Genomic DNA, 16,278 nt, shown 5'->3' on the forward strand with positions numbered 1-16,278 from the left:
GAGCAGCCAGTGCTCTTAACTGCCAAGCCATCTCTCCAGCCCAGATCTGAACAATTTTAAACCCAGACTTGCTCAACTGTCTTGATTCAAAACTTTAAATACTTTAATCTTTTCATGATGTAATCTTTAAAGTGTCTGGGTAATTTCATTCACAAAATAGTATTTCTTGAGTTTTGGATTACACCAATCTTCAAACTCAGCAACAAATCAAAACACATTGACAGAACTTTTGTAAACATGGTTTTATTCTCAATGTGCTGTCAGTGAAGAGGCTCTCGCTGCCCCGCAGTCTTCTCAACACAGGACTTGGGAGTCTGATATTCTGGACAACTGCTGGATTATATTGCTTTAAAAATAACTACAATACACTTTTATTATTTATTCACATCTTATAATAAAAATCTAAAGTATTTCTAGTAGTCTCAAGTGTCTCATATTCATTAAGTGTTGGCTTCCTTAAGATTTTTCAGAAATAAGTACATTTCTGCAGAGAAAATAAATTTGGGTTAAAAATAATCATGATTGTGGCAAAATAGTTGCTTCTGAATTTTCTGAATTTTAACAACTCAAAGAGAGAATGTGTCAGGTAGTCAAGGACTCTTTTTATGACCCTCAAGTACCTTACTTGTAGACCACCAAAAGCCAGGTGGCTATTTCTTCTGCCAGCAGAGAATGGCTGGTGAACGGTCTAAAGGTTTTCTACACCAAAACACCAAAAATAAGTATGTTTCAAAATATTTAAAAATGTACAGCTTGTAAGTTATGCATATGCTAAAAAGCTATGCTGACATGGGAATAAGTGAACCCGACCTTATGTGTCTATAGCGCATAGCTGGCACTGAACAGCGATGGGGCGCCTGTGTAAGTGGTCAACGCCAGGGAGTCAGACGAAGCTCTCTGTCCCTCTGTCCCTGCGTCATGGACACATAAGCTGGGTGATCTCAACCTACCCCAGTCACCTGCATGTGGCACACTGTCATCCTGCAGTAGCAGGTGGTGGTCACACCTGAGCTAGAGAGCTCAGCCAGGTCTCTGTACCCAGCTAGTCACCCTCATGCTAGTCAAGTCCCGACAGCTGCGGCCTCTGCTGCTCTTTGGAACAGATGATTTGGAGAAGCTCATAGCCCTGCAGAAGTAAGGCAGCTCCTTAATCACAGCCACCATCTTCAGTGTCTTTCTCTGAATAGTCGGCCACGGGATCAGGCTACTGCAGGCCCAGTAGGTCAGTGGGTGAGCAGTCAGCTGACTGAGCAACAAAGCGGGACACACCAGCTCTAAAAGACTCTGCAAAATACGTCAAGTGCTGATGGCCTTGAAGAAAGAGGGTCACAACGCATGGCTCAGTCCCCTCAGGAGAGCCCATCGCATCAGAGGAGAAATACAAGCCCTTCCCTGAGAAGCACAACTCACAACATTGACGATCTTCAGAAAGCTGTCTGAGGATCAAACGCTGAGCAAGAAAAGATGCTGTGATCCTCAGGGGGACACCAGAGAATCCTACGGCCGTGCCCAGCACACCCTCACCCAGAAAATCCGACACTGGAGTCCCTGCCGTGGCCCGCGCACCCTCCTGTGCACCCGCTCCCTTTACGTCACTGGCTTTAACCAAGGGATGAGCTAACGGTTAACGGGCTGGCCTGTCAGAGGTCTGTACGGCGGGGTGCAGCACCCCTGGAAAGTGGAATTCCACTCACCGCCGACAGCTACTGTTCAGGGTCTTTGGTTCATTGGAAACAACAGCACTAGTGCTATCAGAGGGTCCCCAGCAACGGTATGTACCGACATCTGCAGAAAGCAAAGCAAACCACGCTGTGCCCTCCATGTGTCCATTGACAAAATCACAAGTTTGACATTTAAAAAAATAGTTTAATAAAAATACACTAGGTTCTACAAGCAGCTTTCACGGTCATTTCTGAAACTCAACTCACTGCCATCCAATTAAAATAATGCTATGTCCACTTGTTAAAAAATAAGTCCTTGTGTCACAAAAAAAGTAGCCGGCAACTGCTCAGGTGCAGCAGCTCATCTCCTACGCTCAGCACAGCCGGCCTCCGGGGAGTTCGCTGGGGTGAGAAGGTCCCATCTGGACAGAAGCTCGTCTTCCCTACCCCAGGGTCAGCTGAGAGCCTGACAGGAAACTAATGTTGAAGACAGTGCACTTCTCCTTAAGTTCCTTAGAGCCATCGCAGAAACTGTCCTCGCGTACAGCCTAGTGTCCAGAACAGCAGTTCTAACGGCAGCTATGGAAGATGGCTTTTTACTAACTCTAGACCCAGGAGCTTTGCAGTAAAGCAGGACACCAGGAGCGGCTCAGGCTGCCTTGGCCATCAGGCTCCGCAGGTCTGGCTGGATTAGTGTTGCAGTCGGGAGCGCACGGGCAGAGTGGACCTCAGCGTGCACGGAGGCGATGCAGATAGGAGGGAATGTCTGCTCCTTTGTCCCAGTACCTTTGTATAATAAAATTAATTCAAATAATAAAATCCTAAAAAAAAAAAAAAAAAAAGCAGTGGCCTCGGAATCCCGCGTGTGCTGCAGATGCTCCTCTGGCCTGGAGCCTGGGAATGCGGCTACCTGAGCTCTCTCGGCTGAGGGGACTGCTGTCATTCATAACTTCCCAGCTTTCATGTACGTGGGGATGGAGCCCCGCTGAGTCAGCCCTTCAAACCTTTTGTAGGTGTAGTTGAGAAAAACCCAGTCTTTGGATTTGTAGTCAGGCTCCGTGGTATTCGGCACTAGAAAGAGAGAAAAGTCAACCGAGGAGGACAAAGGGATTTCATAGCGACACGTGGTCACCGCTCAGGTGGCTGCAGTGTGGCTGTGCTCGGGAACCTCTTACCCGGCTGTAAGATATCAGACTCAGGGAAGTCATCGAAGTTGGAGGTGTCGTCGATGCTCCTGATCTCTATAGGGATGGCTGCCGGCCGCTCCCTGCAAAACACACGTCAGCAGCCACGGTAAAGTCCTTGGACTTGTAACTGTCCAACGAAGCACTCTTGGGAAGTCCTGCACCACTGGACAGGAAACCCTCGGTGTCTGCCACGGAGCTCAACACAGCTAAGTGGATGTCAAGATGGCTGAGTGCAATTTTACTGAAATGTTTTCATTTACTTGACGTTCTATAGTTTTGCATGAAGACTTTCTCATGCTTCCCAGTTCACCACTGGGAACTGAGTTCTTACTCAGATTACCTGCAAATACTCTACCAGTGAGCTACAGCCCCAGCACTTCATGGGCTAATTTTATTTTTAGGTGAATGAAAAAAAAGAGAAGAAATTTTACTGAAAGGGAGACAGTGAGTTACGATTTATCTAAGTGAATTAAGGCTAGAATTCTAGTGATTTAGTAAACACAAAGACATCTGCAAAAAAAGGGGGGGGCACACATATTTGTGACAAAATCTGAATGCAAACACTTGTCAGTCATATATATTTTTTGTTTGTTTTTTGTTGTTGTTGTTTTTTTTGTTTGTCAGGGTTTTTTTTGTGTAGCCTTGGCTGTCCTAGACTTGCTTTGTAGACCAGGCTGGCCTCGAACTCATAGTGATCCACCTGCCTCTGCTTCCCAGGTGCTGGGGTTGAAGGTGTGCGCCACCACGCCCCGCTAGGCATATAAATTTTAAGAGGTCCAGACAGGTCAGGTTAAAAAAAAAAACCTATTCATGAAAATGCCTTCTTATGCTAAAAACATTGAATTATAGAAATAGTTAAAAGAAACTATCACTTGAAACTTTTAAATTAGCCAGGTGGTGGTGGTGCATGCCTTTAATCCCAACACTTGGGAGGCAGAAGCAGGTGGATCTCTGAGTTCGAAGCCAGCCAAGTGAGTCCAGGCTAGCCTGAGCTATAAAGAAACCATGTCCTGAAAATCAAACAACAGTAAAATCCACCAAAATCCAAACAAAACAAATAAATAAAAAACATTTTAAGTTATATTTATGTATTTACACAAACACACACAGCAAGCGCGGCGGTCAGGGGACAACACTCAGCAGTTGGTTGTCCCGCTGCCACGCAGGACCCGGAACTGAGCTCAGGCCCCACAGCCACGAATCCACTTCTGTTTCCTCAGCAAGTATTTAAAGGATCTGCTAGGTGCTAAGCATGCCACGTTATGAAAAAGCATGTACTGTCCATGCTTGCACAAGAAATATTCCTTTCTTGTTTTGTTTTGAAGACAGTGTTTCTCTGCGTAGCCCTGGCTGTCCGGGACTCACAGAGATTCAGCTGAGTGGAGAGAGCCGCAGGCCTCTGTGACTCAGTTTTCCTGTCCCTAACTAGCAGTGTGAGCTTAGGCAGCAGGGCCCTGCTCTGTGAAGGCTTCCATGAACAACATGCCCTGTCTATAAATTCCAGCTCAGCCCCCTGGACAGGACACTAACAGCTCCTCAGGGTGAGGTGAGAGATACACAGGGCACACAGTGGGAACCCTAGGGAAGACACACACTGAGAAGCTGCACAGGCGATGGCTTCTCAGGTGAGGCAGCACTGGCTCTTGTACTTAGCCTAACGGCGGCTCTCACCCTTCCTAATGCTGTGGCCCTGTACTACAACTCCTCATGCTGTGATGACCCTTGACCATGACATTGCTTCTGCTGCTGTTTCGTGACTGTAATTTTCCTACTATTATAATCGCAATGTACTTTGTTTTTCGATGGTCTTAGGCAAACCCTGTGAAAGGCCGCAGCCCCAGGTGGAGAACCACAGCTAGAAGAGACAGCTCACGGTGAGCACCGAGTGCAGACGTTCAGGGGCTCTCTGAACACGTACCTGATGTGCCCCCAATCTACGCCCTCAAAGAAGGGGTGGCCTTTGATCTCTTCTACACCTCCGTTCCCAATTCTGCTCTCAGAGTCCGTACAGAACCTAGAGAAAGGGAGACAGCTGACAGGTGGGTCTCACAGGACACTCTGCTGTCAGCTGCAGGGTCGTCAGAAAGCACTGCAGAGATCATCAGACTGTTCTAACCACTTATAAAGGCTCTCATAAGTTTCAATTTTTCACAACTAAAATAACACAAAAAAAACATGACTAACTAATCTATGTGGTTATATGTGCAATTAAATTCCTCAAAACAAAACTGCTAGGTCAAAGGACATGCACAGTGTAACAATTTTACACAACATGCTGCCAGCTGGCCAGTCACAAAGCTTGTCACAATTCGCCCCCACCCCTTGCAGCAGTGCCGAGCCACCTCCTCCCAAACACAGGTGCACCGGTCACTTTGGTGGCAGGAACTTCTGCTCCTAGCACATTTAGTCTCCTTTGCTCTGTGACGCACAGAGTCCTGGAGTCCAACAGAGACACTTTCCAGTGTGTCTAGCAAGAACTCCTCTTTCCTCTGAGCCTCATTTCCCCCACAGACTTCTAAGTGTTTGCATTTTGTGGGGCTAGAGAAACAGGTAGTGAGGAGTACTTACTACTCTTGTGTGGACCTGGGTTCAATTCCCAGCACCCATGCTGGGCGGCTCATGTCTGTCTGTCACACCAGCTCCAAGGGACTGTGTAGCCTCCATGGGAAAAATGGCACCCACACACTTACACATAACAATAATTTTTTTTTAAAAAAGAAGTTTGAATTTTGTAAAACCCTTTTTCTAAGCTGACCTTCTTGATTAACCAGATCGGTGGTGTTTTCCTCCCAAACACCTGCCCAGCCTTAGAGACACAGACCGCTCATGCTTTTGTGAAGTCTTAAGAGTCACTAACCTGAGAATCAAGTCCTTGGCTTTCTCAGACACGGGCACTTCTGGAGGAAACGCCAGCGTCTCCTTCCAGCTCATAACTTTTCTGTATGTTTCTTGAGGTGTCTCAGAGCAGAAAGGTGGAAAGCCTGGGCATCCGAGAGACAAAATTCCTCAGGTTTGTGACTGTTCCGCCAGACCCACAGGCATGTGCCATAGGAAGCAGCCGTGCGTGCAGCCAGTCACCACACAGTCACCAGTGATGTCTCTAAGGGTTAAAGCCCCACCTCGCTGTAGCTGAGTCCTGCAAAGCCAACTTGGTAAGGAGAGTCAAGCGAATCAACTATTTCCTGCCACAGAATCCCCAGAGCAGTCACCAGGCATTATACACATGTACTTAACACTGAAGAATAGGGAAACAGGTTGACAATGACTCTGCTCTTTCTGTCCTTAATAGCTGTAATGTGTGCAGGCACTGGCCCCAGAAGAGATGCCCATCAAGCAGGTGAAGAGAACCTACCTATCAGCATCTCATACATAATCACCCCCAAGGACCACCAGTCACAGAGCTTGTTGTAGCCAGTCTGCATGAACACCTCTGGAGCGATGTAGTCTGGCGTCCCGACTGTGGAGTAGGCCTATAAAGAAGCAGCCTGTCAGCCGGGCATGCTGCGCCGCACATAAAGCATCTGTGGATGATTTACAGAGGAAGCACTAGACCCCGGAGCCAAGGTTTCCCTGTGGGTGACTCTGCGTCACACGTAAAGCTGACTGGCAGGTGCTGAGTGGGGCACTGCGCATAGAACATAGGATTCTGGCCCTAGGAGAGGCCCTGCCTCTACTTCAAAGAGAAATAAAAGGCTGAGTGAGCGGGCCTGACGGCCCTGCTCACTACTCATGTGCTCCACAGATCCAGCTGGGGATCTACAGCAGCTTGACCTGAGTCTAAAACAAGAAAAGGCACACGCCCTGTACGCGCAGGCAGCTTCCTTACAACTAAATCCAGGCGTCACATCAGGGGCGATGTGAAATCCTACAAAAGTCTCTCTAGGAATCCTCCAGAGTGTCGTCTTAAGGACCTAGGAATTGTCATTGTCACCAGGTTGGCAGCTGGTGGCTGGATGAAGGCTTCTCCCTTGGGAGCCACGGACCTAGATGATGGCTCCTGGCCAAGAGAAGAGTGTCTGTGCACCGTGCACGCTGCTGCACCCGGTCACTGTCACTACAAACCCTCTCCTGTGTTTGTATCTGTCTGAAGACGGGGTCTCACTGTGACGCCCAGGCTGCTCTCAAACCTCAGGACGCCCTGCCTCAGCCTCTCAAGTAGTGGGATACAGGTGAGCGCCAGTGCCTGCTGCTCACAAATTTTAAGCGGTATTCGATTCTTCCCCTTTAAAAACAGGAAGACTGTAATATTCTTCTCAAACGTAAAATCTGATCAAAAATGACACATTTAAAAATAAAATGAAGGTTTTTTCCTTAATGCACAGCTAAGCACATTTTTAGAACTCTGAAAGCTTACTAGAATATGAATCTGCCGCTACTTGGCAAATGAGCTCAGAAATGCAAAAGGTCACTTAATTCTGTCGGAGGCGCAGACTATCATCCCCTCTTAGCCTAGCTCGTCCCAGGGGAATGGGGACGTCAGCAGCTTCTTCACTGTTTACTTCAGCTAAACAAATCCTGACAAGGTGTCTGCACATGTTGGGCATTGTATAAGAGACCAGGAAAACAAAGTCAAAGCCACATTCCTAATCATAAATGTTCACGCCCCAGTTAACTACATAACTGCAAAGAGGAAGGGAAGGAAGCAGCCTTACATTCACTAGAAAACAGAGCGCAACAGCACAGGCTGAGAAGCAGCTGTGAAGTCCAGCACTCAGGTCTGCCCACTAAAGTGCCACTTCACACCCCACCCCGGACTTCCAGTCCCCTAGGTTGGCTGTAGAGATTGGTGGTGGATGACCAGGAGCTACACTGCACCCAGGCAATCAGAACACCTGCCACACGAGAAGCAGACATGTCTCCTGTTCAGGGACTTAGGATCTGAAGGAAAAGGCCAGTGCTGGTGGCTGCTGCAGCTCTGAGATCTTCCCTTGGGAACCACGTCAGGCTCCGCTGCTCTTTCACGAATGCCTGCTTCTGAGGTAGCTAGCGCACACAGTCAGCCCCATCTGTCTCAGGAAGGAGACCCACATCACCCACTGACAGCCAAGCAGACCTGCAGCCTCTTTTCTATGGCCGGAGAACAAACAGCTCCCTGTAACTAACAGCACCCAAGATACCTGCAGTCCAGAGAACTGGCCAGGCTCAGCAACCACCTCAGAGCCTAAAAGACCTGCAATGAGGAATCTCAACACTCCTCCTAAGGGCTTCCACCACCACCACCACTCTACTGGGTTTCTCTTACTTTTTATTAGTTTCTCACTTTTCTGAAATCCTCTGTAAAAGACATGCTGCCCACTCCCACAAGTCTCTGGGTCTTTAGTCCTCACTGGTGGGAAACAGTGAACTCTGGAACTACCGTCCCAGTCAGACTTTGGTGACCCTAGGTCCTTGGGTCAAGTACAGCTGAGCCAAGAAGGGCCGTCCCTCTCAGCCTGCAGCTGTGAGAGCCCTGAGGAGCCGTGCTGAGCCGGGGCCGGGCGAGCGCGCTTCAGACATGGGCGACTCACCAGCTGCCGCCTGTTCTTCTTCCAGGTCTCTGCTTTCCGCTTCGAGTTCATGTTCTGAAAAGCTAATTTCAACAAGACATAAGAGTGACCCGAGGCGGAACCGACAAAAGATGAAACTGCACACCTACATCTAAAACTTAGCAGCTTAGGAGGAGTGAGCCTCTCTTCCTCACAGAACCAAAGTGCAAACAAAGGAAAAACACAACTTACAGAAGTCGCTTGGCGGGTTGTGTGAGAGGTTTCTGTAGAATTCAGTCCTGTGAGCTTTCTTTAACCCCGTGCACAACCCAAAATCTGATAATTTTACATGTCCCTAAAACAACAACAAATTCCAGTGAGTTAAACTATGTTAACTGTGAAAACAAAAGGCCTTATGATAAACTTTTAATGCAGTCATTATGAAGATCCCTAACTTAGAGCACACACAGCTAAAATATGACATTATACATGTTTGAGGATGGTTTTTAAAGTGGAAAGCAGAGGGCGTATTTTAAAAAGCTATTTCTCTATGCCATCAGTCCAGCAGTCACTTGCTCTACCTTCTAGTTAACCCACAAGGACCTAAACCATGGCCGGGCGGTGATGGCACACGCCTGTAATCCCAGCACTTGGGAGGCAGAGGTAGGCAGATCTCTGTGAGTTCGAGGCCAGCCTGGTCTACAGAGTGAGTTCCAGGACAGCTAGAGCTGTTACACGGAGAAACTCTGTCTCAACCCCTCCCCCTCCACAAAAAAAGAACCTAAGCCATGACCACTGTCCCCAGCCAGGAGCCTGGCCGGCCTGAGGCCTCTCCTCACGTGCCTTGGCATCCAGTAAAAGGTTGTCTGGCTTGATGTCCCGGTGGATGAAGCCCAGCTGGTGGATCGCGTCGATCGCCAAGACTGTCTCTGAGATGTAGAACTGAGTTTCCTCCTCTGTCAAGGTGTCCTTCTTCATCAGCAACGTCATCATGTCACCTGAGTCGGACACATGTAGGAGCCTCAGTCTCAGGTCCATTTTTCCTGAGTTTTAGTAACTGTGCTTGGAACCCTAGTACTGGTACTACGGGCATGTGGCAGCACACACCCAGCTTAAGGGGAATATGCTGCAGGATATTTGATCACACGGTGAACCCCAAGATTGTGTTCACTGGAAAAACCTGTTTCTAGTTGTGGTCTGGCTCAGCCCTAGGACACACCTTTAATCCAAGAGCTTTCTGTTTGAATTAAATAAAATCATCCATAGGTCAGGAGGCGGAGCAGGCAACCAGTTGACAGGGAGTGAACATAGGAAAAAACCACAGCGAGTAAGAGGAAGTCAGGAGGACAGACAGAGAGGACAGGAAGTAGATGGGAGGGACACTCAGGTTTGAAGGCTTTTCGAGACAGCTTGGGGAAGGAGAATTCCTTTTTCTTTTGGGACACTGGCTGAGGAGGAAGGTCAGCTGGGTGCTTCCTCTGCCTCTCTGAGCTAGCAGCATTTCACCCCAGCATCTGGCTCCCGAGTCTTTATTGGTAAAATTGAACATCTGAGGTTTTGTTAAAACATTAGGAACACTCTTCCAGACTTCCTCTATATATACAGACTCGGTCAGTTTTGCAGTTTATGACCTGCCCAGTGCGTGCCACGGTGCAGTGGGGAGAGTGGAGTTCTCAGGGCAGAGCTGCAGCTCAGAGGCACGAGGGGGAACACACGCTCCTAGAAGCCAGAGTCTTGTTTTTCTGTATGCAGGCTTCACTAACCTACAGAAGGCTAGTGTACACAGAATGACGGTGTTTAAGATGTCAGCTTAATAGGCCTTCAGCATCACAGGAGTTGTGGCTAAATCATCTTCCAGTATTCCGGAAGTAAATACTAAAAAACAACTGCTATGTATAAAGTCAATAAAAGTCAGGAGTAAAACTCGCTGACATCGTTGCTGCACATGCAGACAGCTCAAGTCGGCCTGCCACTGCTTACCTCCAGGAAGGAACTCCATGATCAGATAGAGGTTCCGCTTGTCCTGGAAGCTGTAGAACATCTTCACCACCCAGGCACCATCTGCTTCCACTAAAATGTCTCTTTCTGCGCGAATATGAGCCACCTAGATGGATGTATTCAGAAAAGATCACAGACCTCTTCCAGTCAGCCATCCCTGACCATCACGCGGGAGATCTGTGGTTTAGCAAGCATTGCAACAGACACATGTTCATGTTCCATTAAACATGCAGGACCACGGAACACTTATTTTAGCTTCTTTCTCAAAGGGGGCACAGATTTTGTAACTGCAAGGTCAGCAGATTCCTGCTTCCCATGTGAGTGTGGAGGGAAGGGAGACAGCAAGCGTCAGAAACTAAAACCCACAGACCACAAGAAGGGAAGGCCGCTGCTGTCTTCAGCCTCCACCCTATGCTGTTTTCTAACAGCAGCTTCTTTTTATAATTTCCACGTAAGCACTACTCGTAGCCCTGTCACAGGAGCCCCTGGCAGTGCACATGCGCTGAGACACACCTGTTCCTTCTCCAGCATGTCAGCTTTCCTCAGGATCTTCATGGCGTAGATGTGCCCCGTGTCCTTCTTCTGGACCAGCCGCACCTACAGCACACACACACACACACACTTATGGGAGGTGGCGTCTCGCACATCCCCAGCTGACCTCAAACTTCTGGTCCCCCTGCCTCCAGCTTTGCCATCACTCTGGTCCCTATGTGCCGAGTCAAATGCAGGGAGGGCTTTGTGGAAACTACGCAAGCGCTCTTGCCAACTGACCCATGACCTCAGAGCCCAGGAAGCGTCTCCTGGCAGCAGTGGTGACCTGAAGGAAGCAGCTCACCTCTCCGAAAGCTCCCCTTCCTATGACCTTCAGGGACTCAAAGTCATCCAGGCCAAGTCTGGTCCTCTTGAGCCGTAAGAACTCTGTTTCTTTACGGGCATGCTGTGATCGCCGTAACTTTTTCTATTTGAAGAAAGATTTTAAAAAGATGATTTTAAAGTAAGGCATGTATAGCTTTAAAAGATGATACACATAAAAAGAAAGCCATGGTGGCTGAAGAGATAACTCAGCAGCTAAGACGCAGGATGCTCTTACAGAGGACACAAGCTCCGCCCCAGCATCCACGCTCAGCTCCAGGGCGTCAGCCCATCCCGGCCTCTACAGGCTTTGCGCTCTCATCACAAATCCACACTCATTCACACACATAAATTTTAGACAAATAAATAAATAAATAGAGGCACACTGTCTTAATTATTATATGTCTGTAATCCATTTGCCCCGATCAAGTATTTATTAAGCAAGGAAAGAATAAAACAGTAATAACATTCTTTAAACAATTATGATGTCTGTAGCTTTGAAAGCAGACTTTATGGATTACAGAATTCTAACCAGTTTATTACAATGTAAATCACTGCCTTCTGAGTGGTAACTTAACTCACAGAGATACATTTTAGGTAATGCAAATGCAGGGGTGTTGTGACATGTGTATGTTTGGTTTTGAGATAGGATCTCACTGAGTAGCCCAGCTGTGCCTGGAACTCGTGGCAATCCTTCTGCCCCAGCTCCTAAGTGCTGGGGTTACGGTACCAGGCCCTGATCCCTCTGACGCTCATTTTTACTTTGTCAGGAGATCTGCACCAGCTCTTTTCTTTTCAAGATGCTGCCACAGCTACTGAAACCTGTGATTCAAACTCATGGGACAGTGGCGTTTCCATGAACATTTAACTGTTTCTTCCATAAATTCACCAAATTGCTTGAAACTTCATAAAACTTTCTAAAGACATGAAATTGCAAAATAAATATTACAAAGTACCAGCTGAGCGTGGTGGCGCACACTTTTAATCCCAGTACTTGGGAGAAGGAGGCAAAGGCAGGTGGATTACTGTGAGTTCAAGGCCAGCCTGGTCTACAAAGTGAGTCTAGGACAGCCAAGGCTACACAAGGAAACCCAGCCTTGAAAAAAAAATTTTTTTTTTAACAAAGTACCACTAAATACCAAAGTTAGCTGGGCATGGTGGCACACACCTTCAATCCCAGCACTCAGGAGAAAGAGGCAGGTGGATATCTTTGAGTTCCATGTCAGCCAAGACTATATAGAGACCCTGTCTTGAAAGAAAGAAAGCAAGCCAGGGGTGGTGGCTCATGCCTTTAATCCCAGCACTCGGGAGGCAGAGGCAGGCGGATGGCTGTGAGTTCAAGGCCAGCCTGGTCTACAAAGCGAGTCCAGGACAGCCAAGGCTACACAGAGAGACCCTGTCTTGCAAAACAAAAAGACAAACAAAAAAACAATTAGTAAGCAACATTTTAAACACCTGAAGGCTGCATTTGGAACTCATTCATTTTCATGTTGTAGACTCAGGCTCAGGCCCCCACAGGGAGAGCTCTCAGTGGGCAGCGCCAGTGGGCAGTGAACGCACTGAAGGAGCTCCTGCTCATGTTCACGGGACCCATCAGTGTTTCACAGCTGGCGCTCAGACACACCTCGCCCTCGTGCGGCTCAAAGCAGGGCCCCTCACCTTCCCCGCTCCAGCCTGCTGTAAAGAGTCAGGTGTGCAAGGAGAAGTCTGTGTATCACAGACACGGAATTCTAACACGAGTCACAGAGGAAGTGGGAAGCCAGAACTGCCTTTTCACTTCACACAGCTCAGTGAAGTGAATTACATTTAAAAATTTAAATTTGTTTTATTTTGTGCATGTGAGCATTTTGCCTACATGTGTATCTGTATAACATGTGCATGCCCAGTGTTCAGAGGTCAGAAGAGGCTCCATTCCTTTTCAGATGGATCAGCTTCTCAACTGCAGGTGCCCAGGCAGCGTAAAGCAGAAAGGGTATTGCAAAGTTCTGAGACAATAAAGGGTCCCGCCCTCAGCTTCATCTCAGCCACTGATGGTTGTACATGGCCACACGGTTTAACCGTCTCTCAGCGCACTCGTGAACGACTCCACAGACCGCTTTCTATGACAGAATGAGCTGAGCAGTGTAGTTCTCATTGAAAAACGACACTTGAAGCTGGCTCAGTTGTAAGTGCTAACTTTGCAGACACAGGGCCTCAATCTAGGCACAGGCGCAGGCGTGAGGAAGCGCATGCAGTCTCAGCAGGGGAGACAGGGACAGGTGGAGCCCTGAGGCCAGCAGCTCCAGGTCAACAGGTGGAGCCCTGAGGCCAGCAGCTCCAGGCCAACAGGTGGAGCCCTGAGGCCAGCAGCTCCAGGCCAACAGGTGGAGCCCTGAGGCCAGCAGCTCCAGGCCAACAGGTGGGGCCCTGAGGCCAGCAGCTCCAGGCCAACAGGTGGGGCCCTGAGGCCAGCAGCTCCAGGCCAACAGGTGGGGCCCTGAGGCCAGCAGCTCCAGGCCAACAGAAGGAGCTGCACAGTGCTACTGAGAACGGGCACTCTAGGCTGGCCTCTGGCCTCTGGCCTCTGGCCTCCACATGCTTAAGAAAAATTTAAGTGTTTTTTTTTGGGGGGTGATGTTTCAAGACAGGGTTTCTCTGTGTAACAACCTAGCTGTCCTGGACTCACTTTGTAGACCAGGCTGACCTAGAATTCACAGAGATCCACCTGCCTCCTGAGTGCTGCAAAGTTTTTTGTTTGTTTTTTTAAGAAACAAGAAATTCCAATTCCTTATAACTATAGTTTCAACATTAAGGTTGAACGGATTTGTTGTTTTACACACAATGTTGTAGAAGACTGTTAATTCAGAACATGGCTGCTTGGCAGGAGATCACATCCAAAGGCCTTCTAGGTCTGTATATCTGGCTGAAATACAGATACACCTTTAATCCAGGAGACATAGACAAGCAGATCTGAGATCAAGGCCAGGCTGGTATAAATCAAGTATCAGGAAAACAAAAGCTTAGATTCAGGCATGGTGGCACATGCCTTTAATCCCAAACAATAAAAATAAAGTGATTTTGTAGAAGGAAGCACCCATGTTTGAAACTGATGTCTGAGTGGCAGGAAAAGTAACGAATCAGCAAAATCAGACAGAATAGGGCCCGCCCACTCTCATGAGGAGAGAGAGGAAAGGGAAGCTACCTAAGAGGCAGGGGAGGGGAGGAGGAGGGAGGGAAAAAGTACACTCTGGTGAAGACCAAACGAGCCAGAGAATGAGAAGGAGCCAGGAGATTAGAGCAGATGGCTGAGTTGGTTTGAGGCCAAGCAGAGCAATTCAGTGGCTGATAAAGAAGCCAGACTGAATCAGTCAGCTGAGAGGAGTTTGCGAACAGCTGAGGTGAGCCAGCCAGCCCAGAGCTCAGGAAGAACAAGAAAGGGTGAGCTTATTCGGCAGTAAGGCTCGGAGGCTGAGAACATTGTAGGCCGAGGTTAGATTGTGTGGAGGCTGGAAGCTTCCAGGACTAGGCCGAGGTTAGTAATCTTCCAAAACAACAGTTGAAACGGGAATAAAAGTTCCTTTTACACAGCATCTTCAAGGTCCTAGCACATGGCCTAACAATAAACACATAGGAATTTAAAAATATCTTTACAGAAAAAACTGGGATGTTTAAAGCAGATATTATGAGCCATCAACCTTTAGAAGTAAAATGAGTTGACATTTTCTATAAGCTATTTATAAGAATTAAGAAAAAAATAGAAATAAATTTAAAAGAGAAGAAAAAAGAAAATATCACAAATGCCCACCAGGGGGCAGCAAAGGCCCGCTACAAAAGGAGCCTTGCCAGACAGTTCCTGACTCCCAAGCTGTTTTTAAAACTCTCTCCTCACTTGGCAATATTTTAAAAAGCAAGCGACTTTATACAAAAGTCCAGACTCCCAGACCTTGCACACAGGACCCTGACCACAGTGGGCTAATGGAAGAGCAACTGCTCTGTAACTTGTCACCTGACATGGCTGCTCCTGAGCTCTTGGTATCTGACAAATGAGCAGGCCTCATTAACATACAGTGTGAGAACAAATGTATTTCAGAAAACATTTCTTCCTCCTTCCTCCTTTCTCTTTCCTTCATTATTTCCTCTGAGGCGAGGCCCTGCTCTATCGCACTGGCTGTCTGGGAACCTCTCCCTAGACTTTAAGCTCCCGTGTTTAGGATGTGGCACCGCATCAGACCAGGTGCTGTACCACACACCTGTAATCCCAGCACTTGGGACACAAGTGGATCTCTGTGAGTTTGAGGCCTGGTCTACAAAGTGAGTTCCCGGACAGCCAGGGCTGCTACACAGAGAAATCCTGTCTCAAAAAACCAAAAACAAACAAAAAGAGATTTCTATTCATCATAATTATTACAGCTATAAGAAAGCTATAATATTAATGAGAAATAAAGAAGATGTGCTCCCCTTTCTCTATGGGCTAAGAGGAAGTCCTTAAATTAGTGCCTCTCACTAAAGTTTAACAAGATAAAATGGTGTTTTAAAATCTTCTTAGTTTTACGTAGATAATAACTGTAAATGTATGTTTGCCTTCCCTAGCCTTCAGAAGACGTCAGCCGCCCGCTGGGCACAGCGCTAAGGAAGCTGCAGGGTGGGCTGGCCCCTTGGTTCAAGCCATCACTTGGTCAGCATTTCCAGTTCAAGCTCCTTTCGAACCACTCGACGGTCACTCAGCCTAGGTTATAACTCATTCTCACCTGGAAAATAAAGCTCTTTTTAGTAAGTGCCCTAAATCTACCTTTCCGTGCCTTTAGCTTCCTCAGTCACTTCTTGGTGCCCGCCTCTGCATCCAGCCACTATTTCTGTGTATGGACTGTCTGGGAAGTAAACTTTCCAGTCAGGGAAGATTCAAATCAGTTGCTAAATTTTCCATAAATCTTTTCTGAGGCCCTGGTTTTTTTGTTTTGTTTTGTTTGTCTTTTTTTTGGGGGGGGGAGATATCTGTGTATTTTCAAAGTTTGTTATATTCTGTAATGCTTACATATTTTGACTTACTGTGTGGAGGCTGCTGGTACTCAAACCATGGCTTTGCAAGCACTCTGACCTACACTAGCAGCCCTATAGTTTATACAGGTTTTCACACAT

At 47.6% G+C, this 16,278-nt stretch overlaps 1 protein-coding gene across 2 annotated transcripts in view; it reads right to left on the reverse strand.

The window, feature by feature from the left end:
• Positions 1–1,845: 1,845 nt before the first annotated feature.
• STK38L (serine/threonine kinase 38 like) overlaps positions 1,846–16,278 on the reverse strand; it is a 52,138-nt gene continuing 37,705 nt past the window's right edge. For both annotated transcript variants that reach the window (XM_084766584.1, XM_084766583.1), the window contains exons 4-14: positions 11,147–11,269; positions 10,825–10,908; positions 10,294–10,417; positions 9,157–9,311; positions 8,566–8,668; positions 8,356–8,417; positions 6,201–6,318; positions 5,706–5,829; positions 4,767–4,862; positions 2,837–2,928; positions 1,846–2,732 (exon numbers count right to left, since the gene is read on the reverse strand). In XM_084766584.1, the coding sequence (XP_084622710.1) occupies positions 2,605–2,732; positions 2,837–2,928; positions 4,767–4,862; positions 5,706–5,829; positions 6,201–6,318; positions 8,356–8,417; positions 8,566–8,668; positions 9,157–9,311; positions 10,294–10,417; positions 10,825–10,908; positions 11,147–11,269 (1,209 nt within the window). In that variant the 3' untranslated portion in view covers positions 1,846–2,604. The remainder of the gene's footprint in view (positions 2,733–2,836; positions 2,929–4,766; positions 4,863–5,705; positions 5,830–6,200; positions 6,319–8,355; positions 8,418–8,565; positions 8,669–9,156; positions 9,312–10,293; positions 10,418–10,824; positions 10,909–11,146; positions 11,270–16,278) is intronic.

This window comes from Acomys minous (assembly GCF_964271855.1).
Source record: "Acomys minous genome assembly, chromosome: 17".
Classification (NCBI taxonomy): Eukaryota; Metazoa; Chordata; class Mammalia; order Rodentia; family Muridae; genus Acomys; species Acomys minous.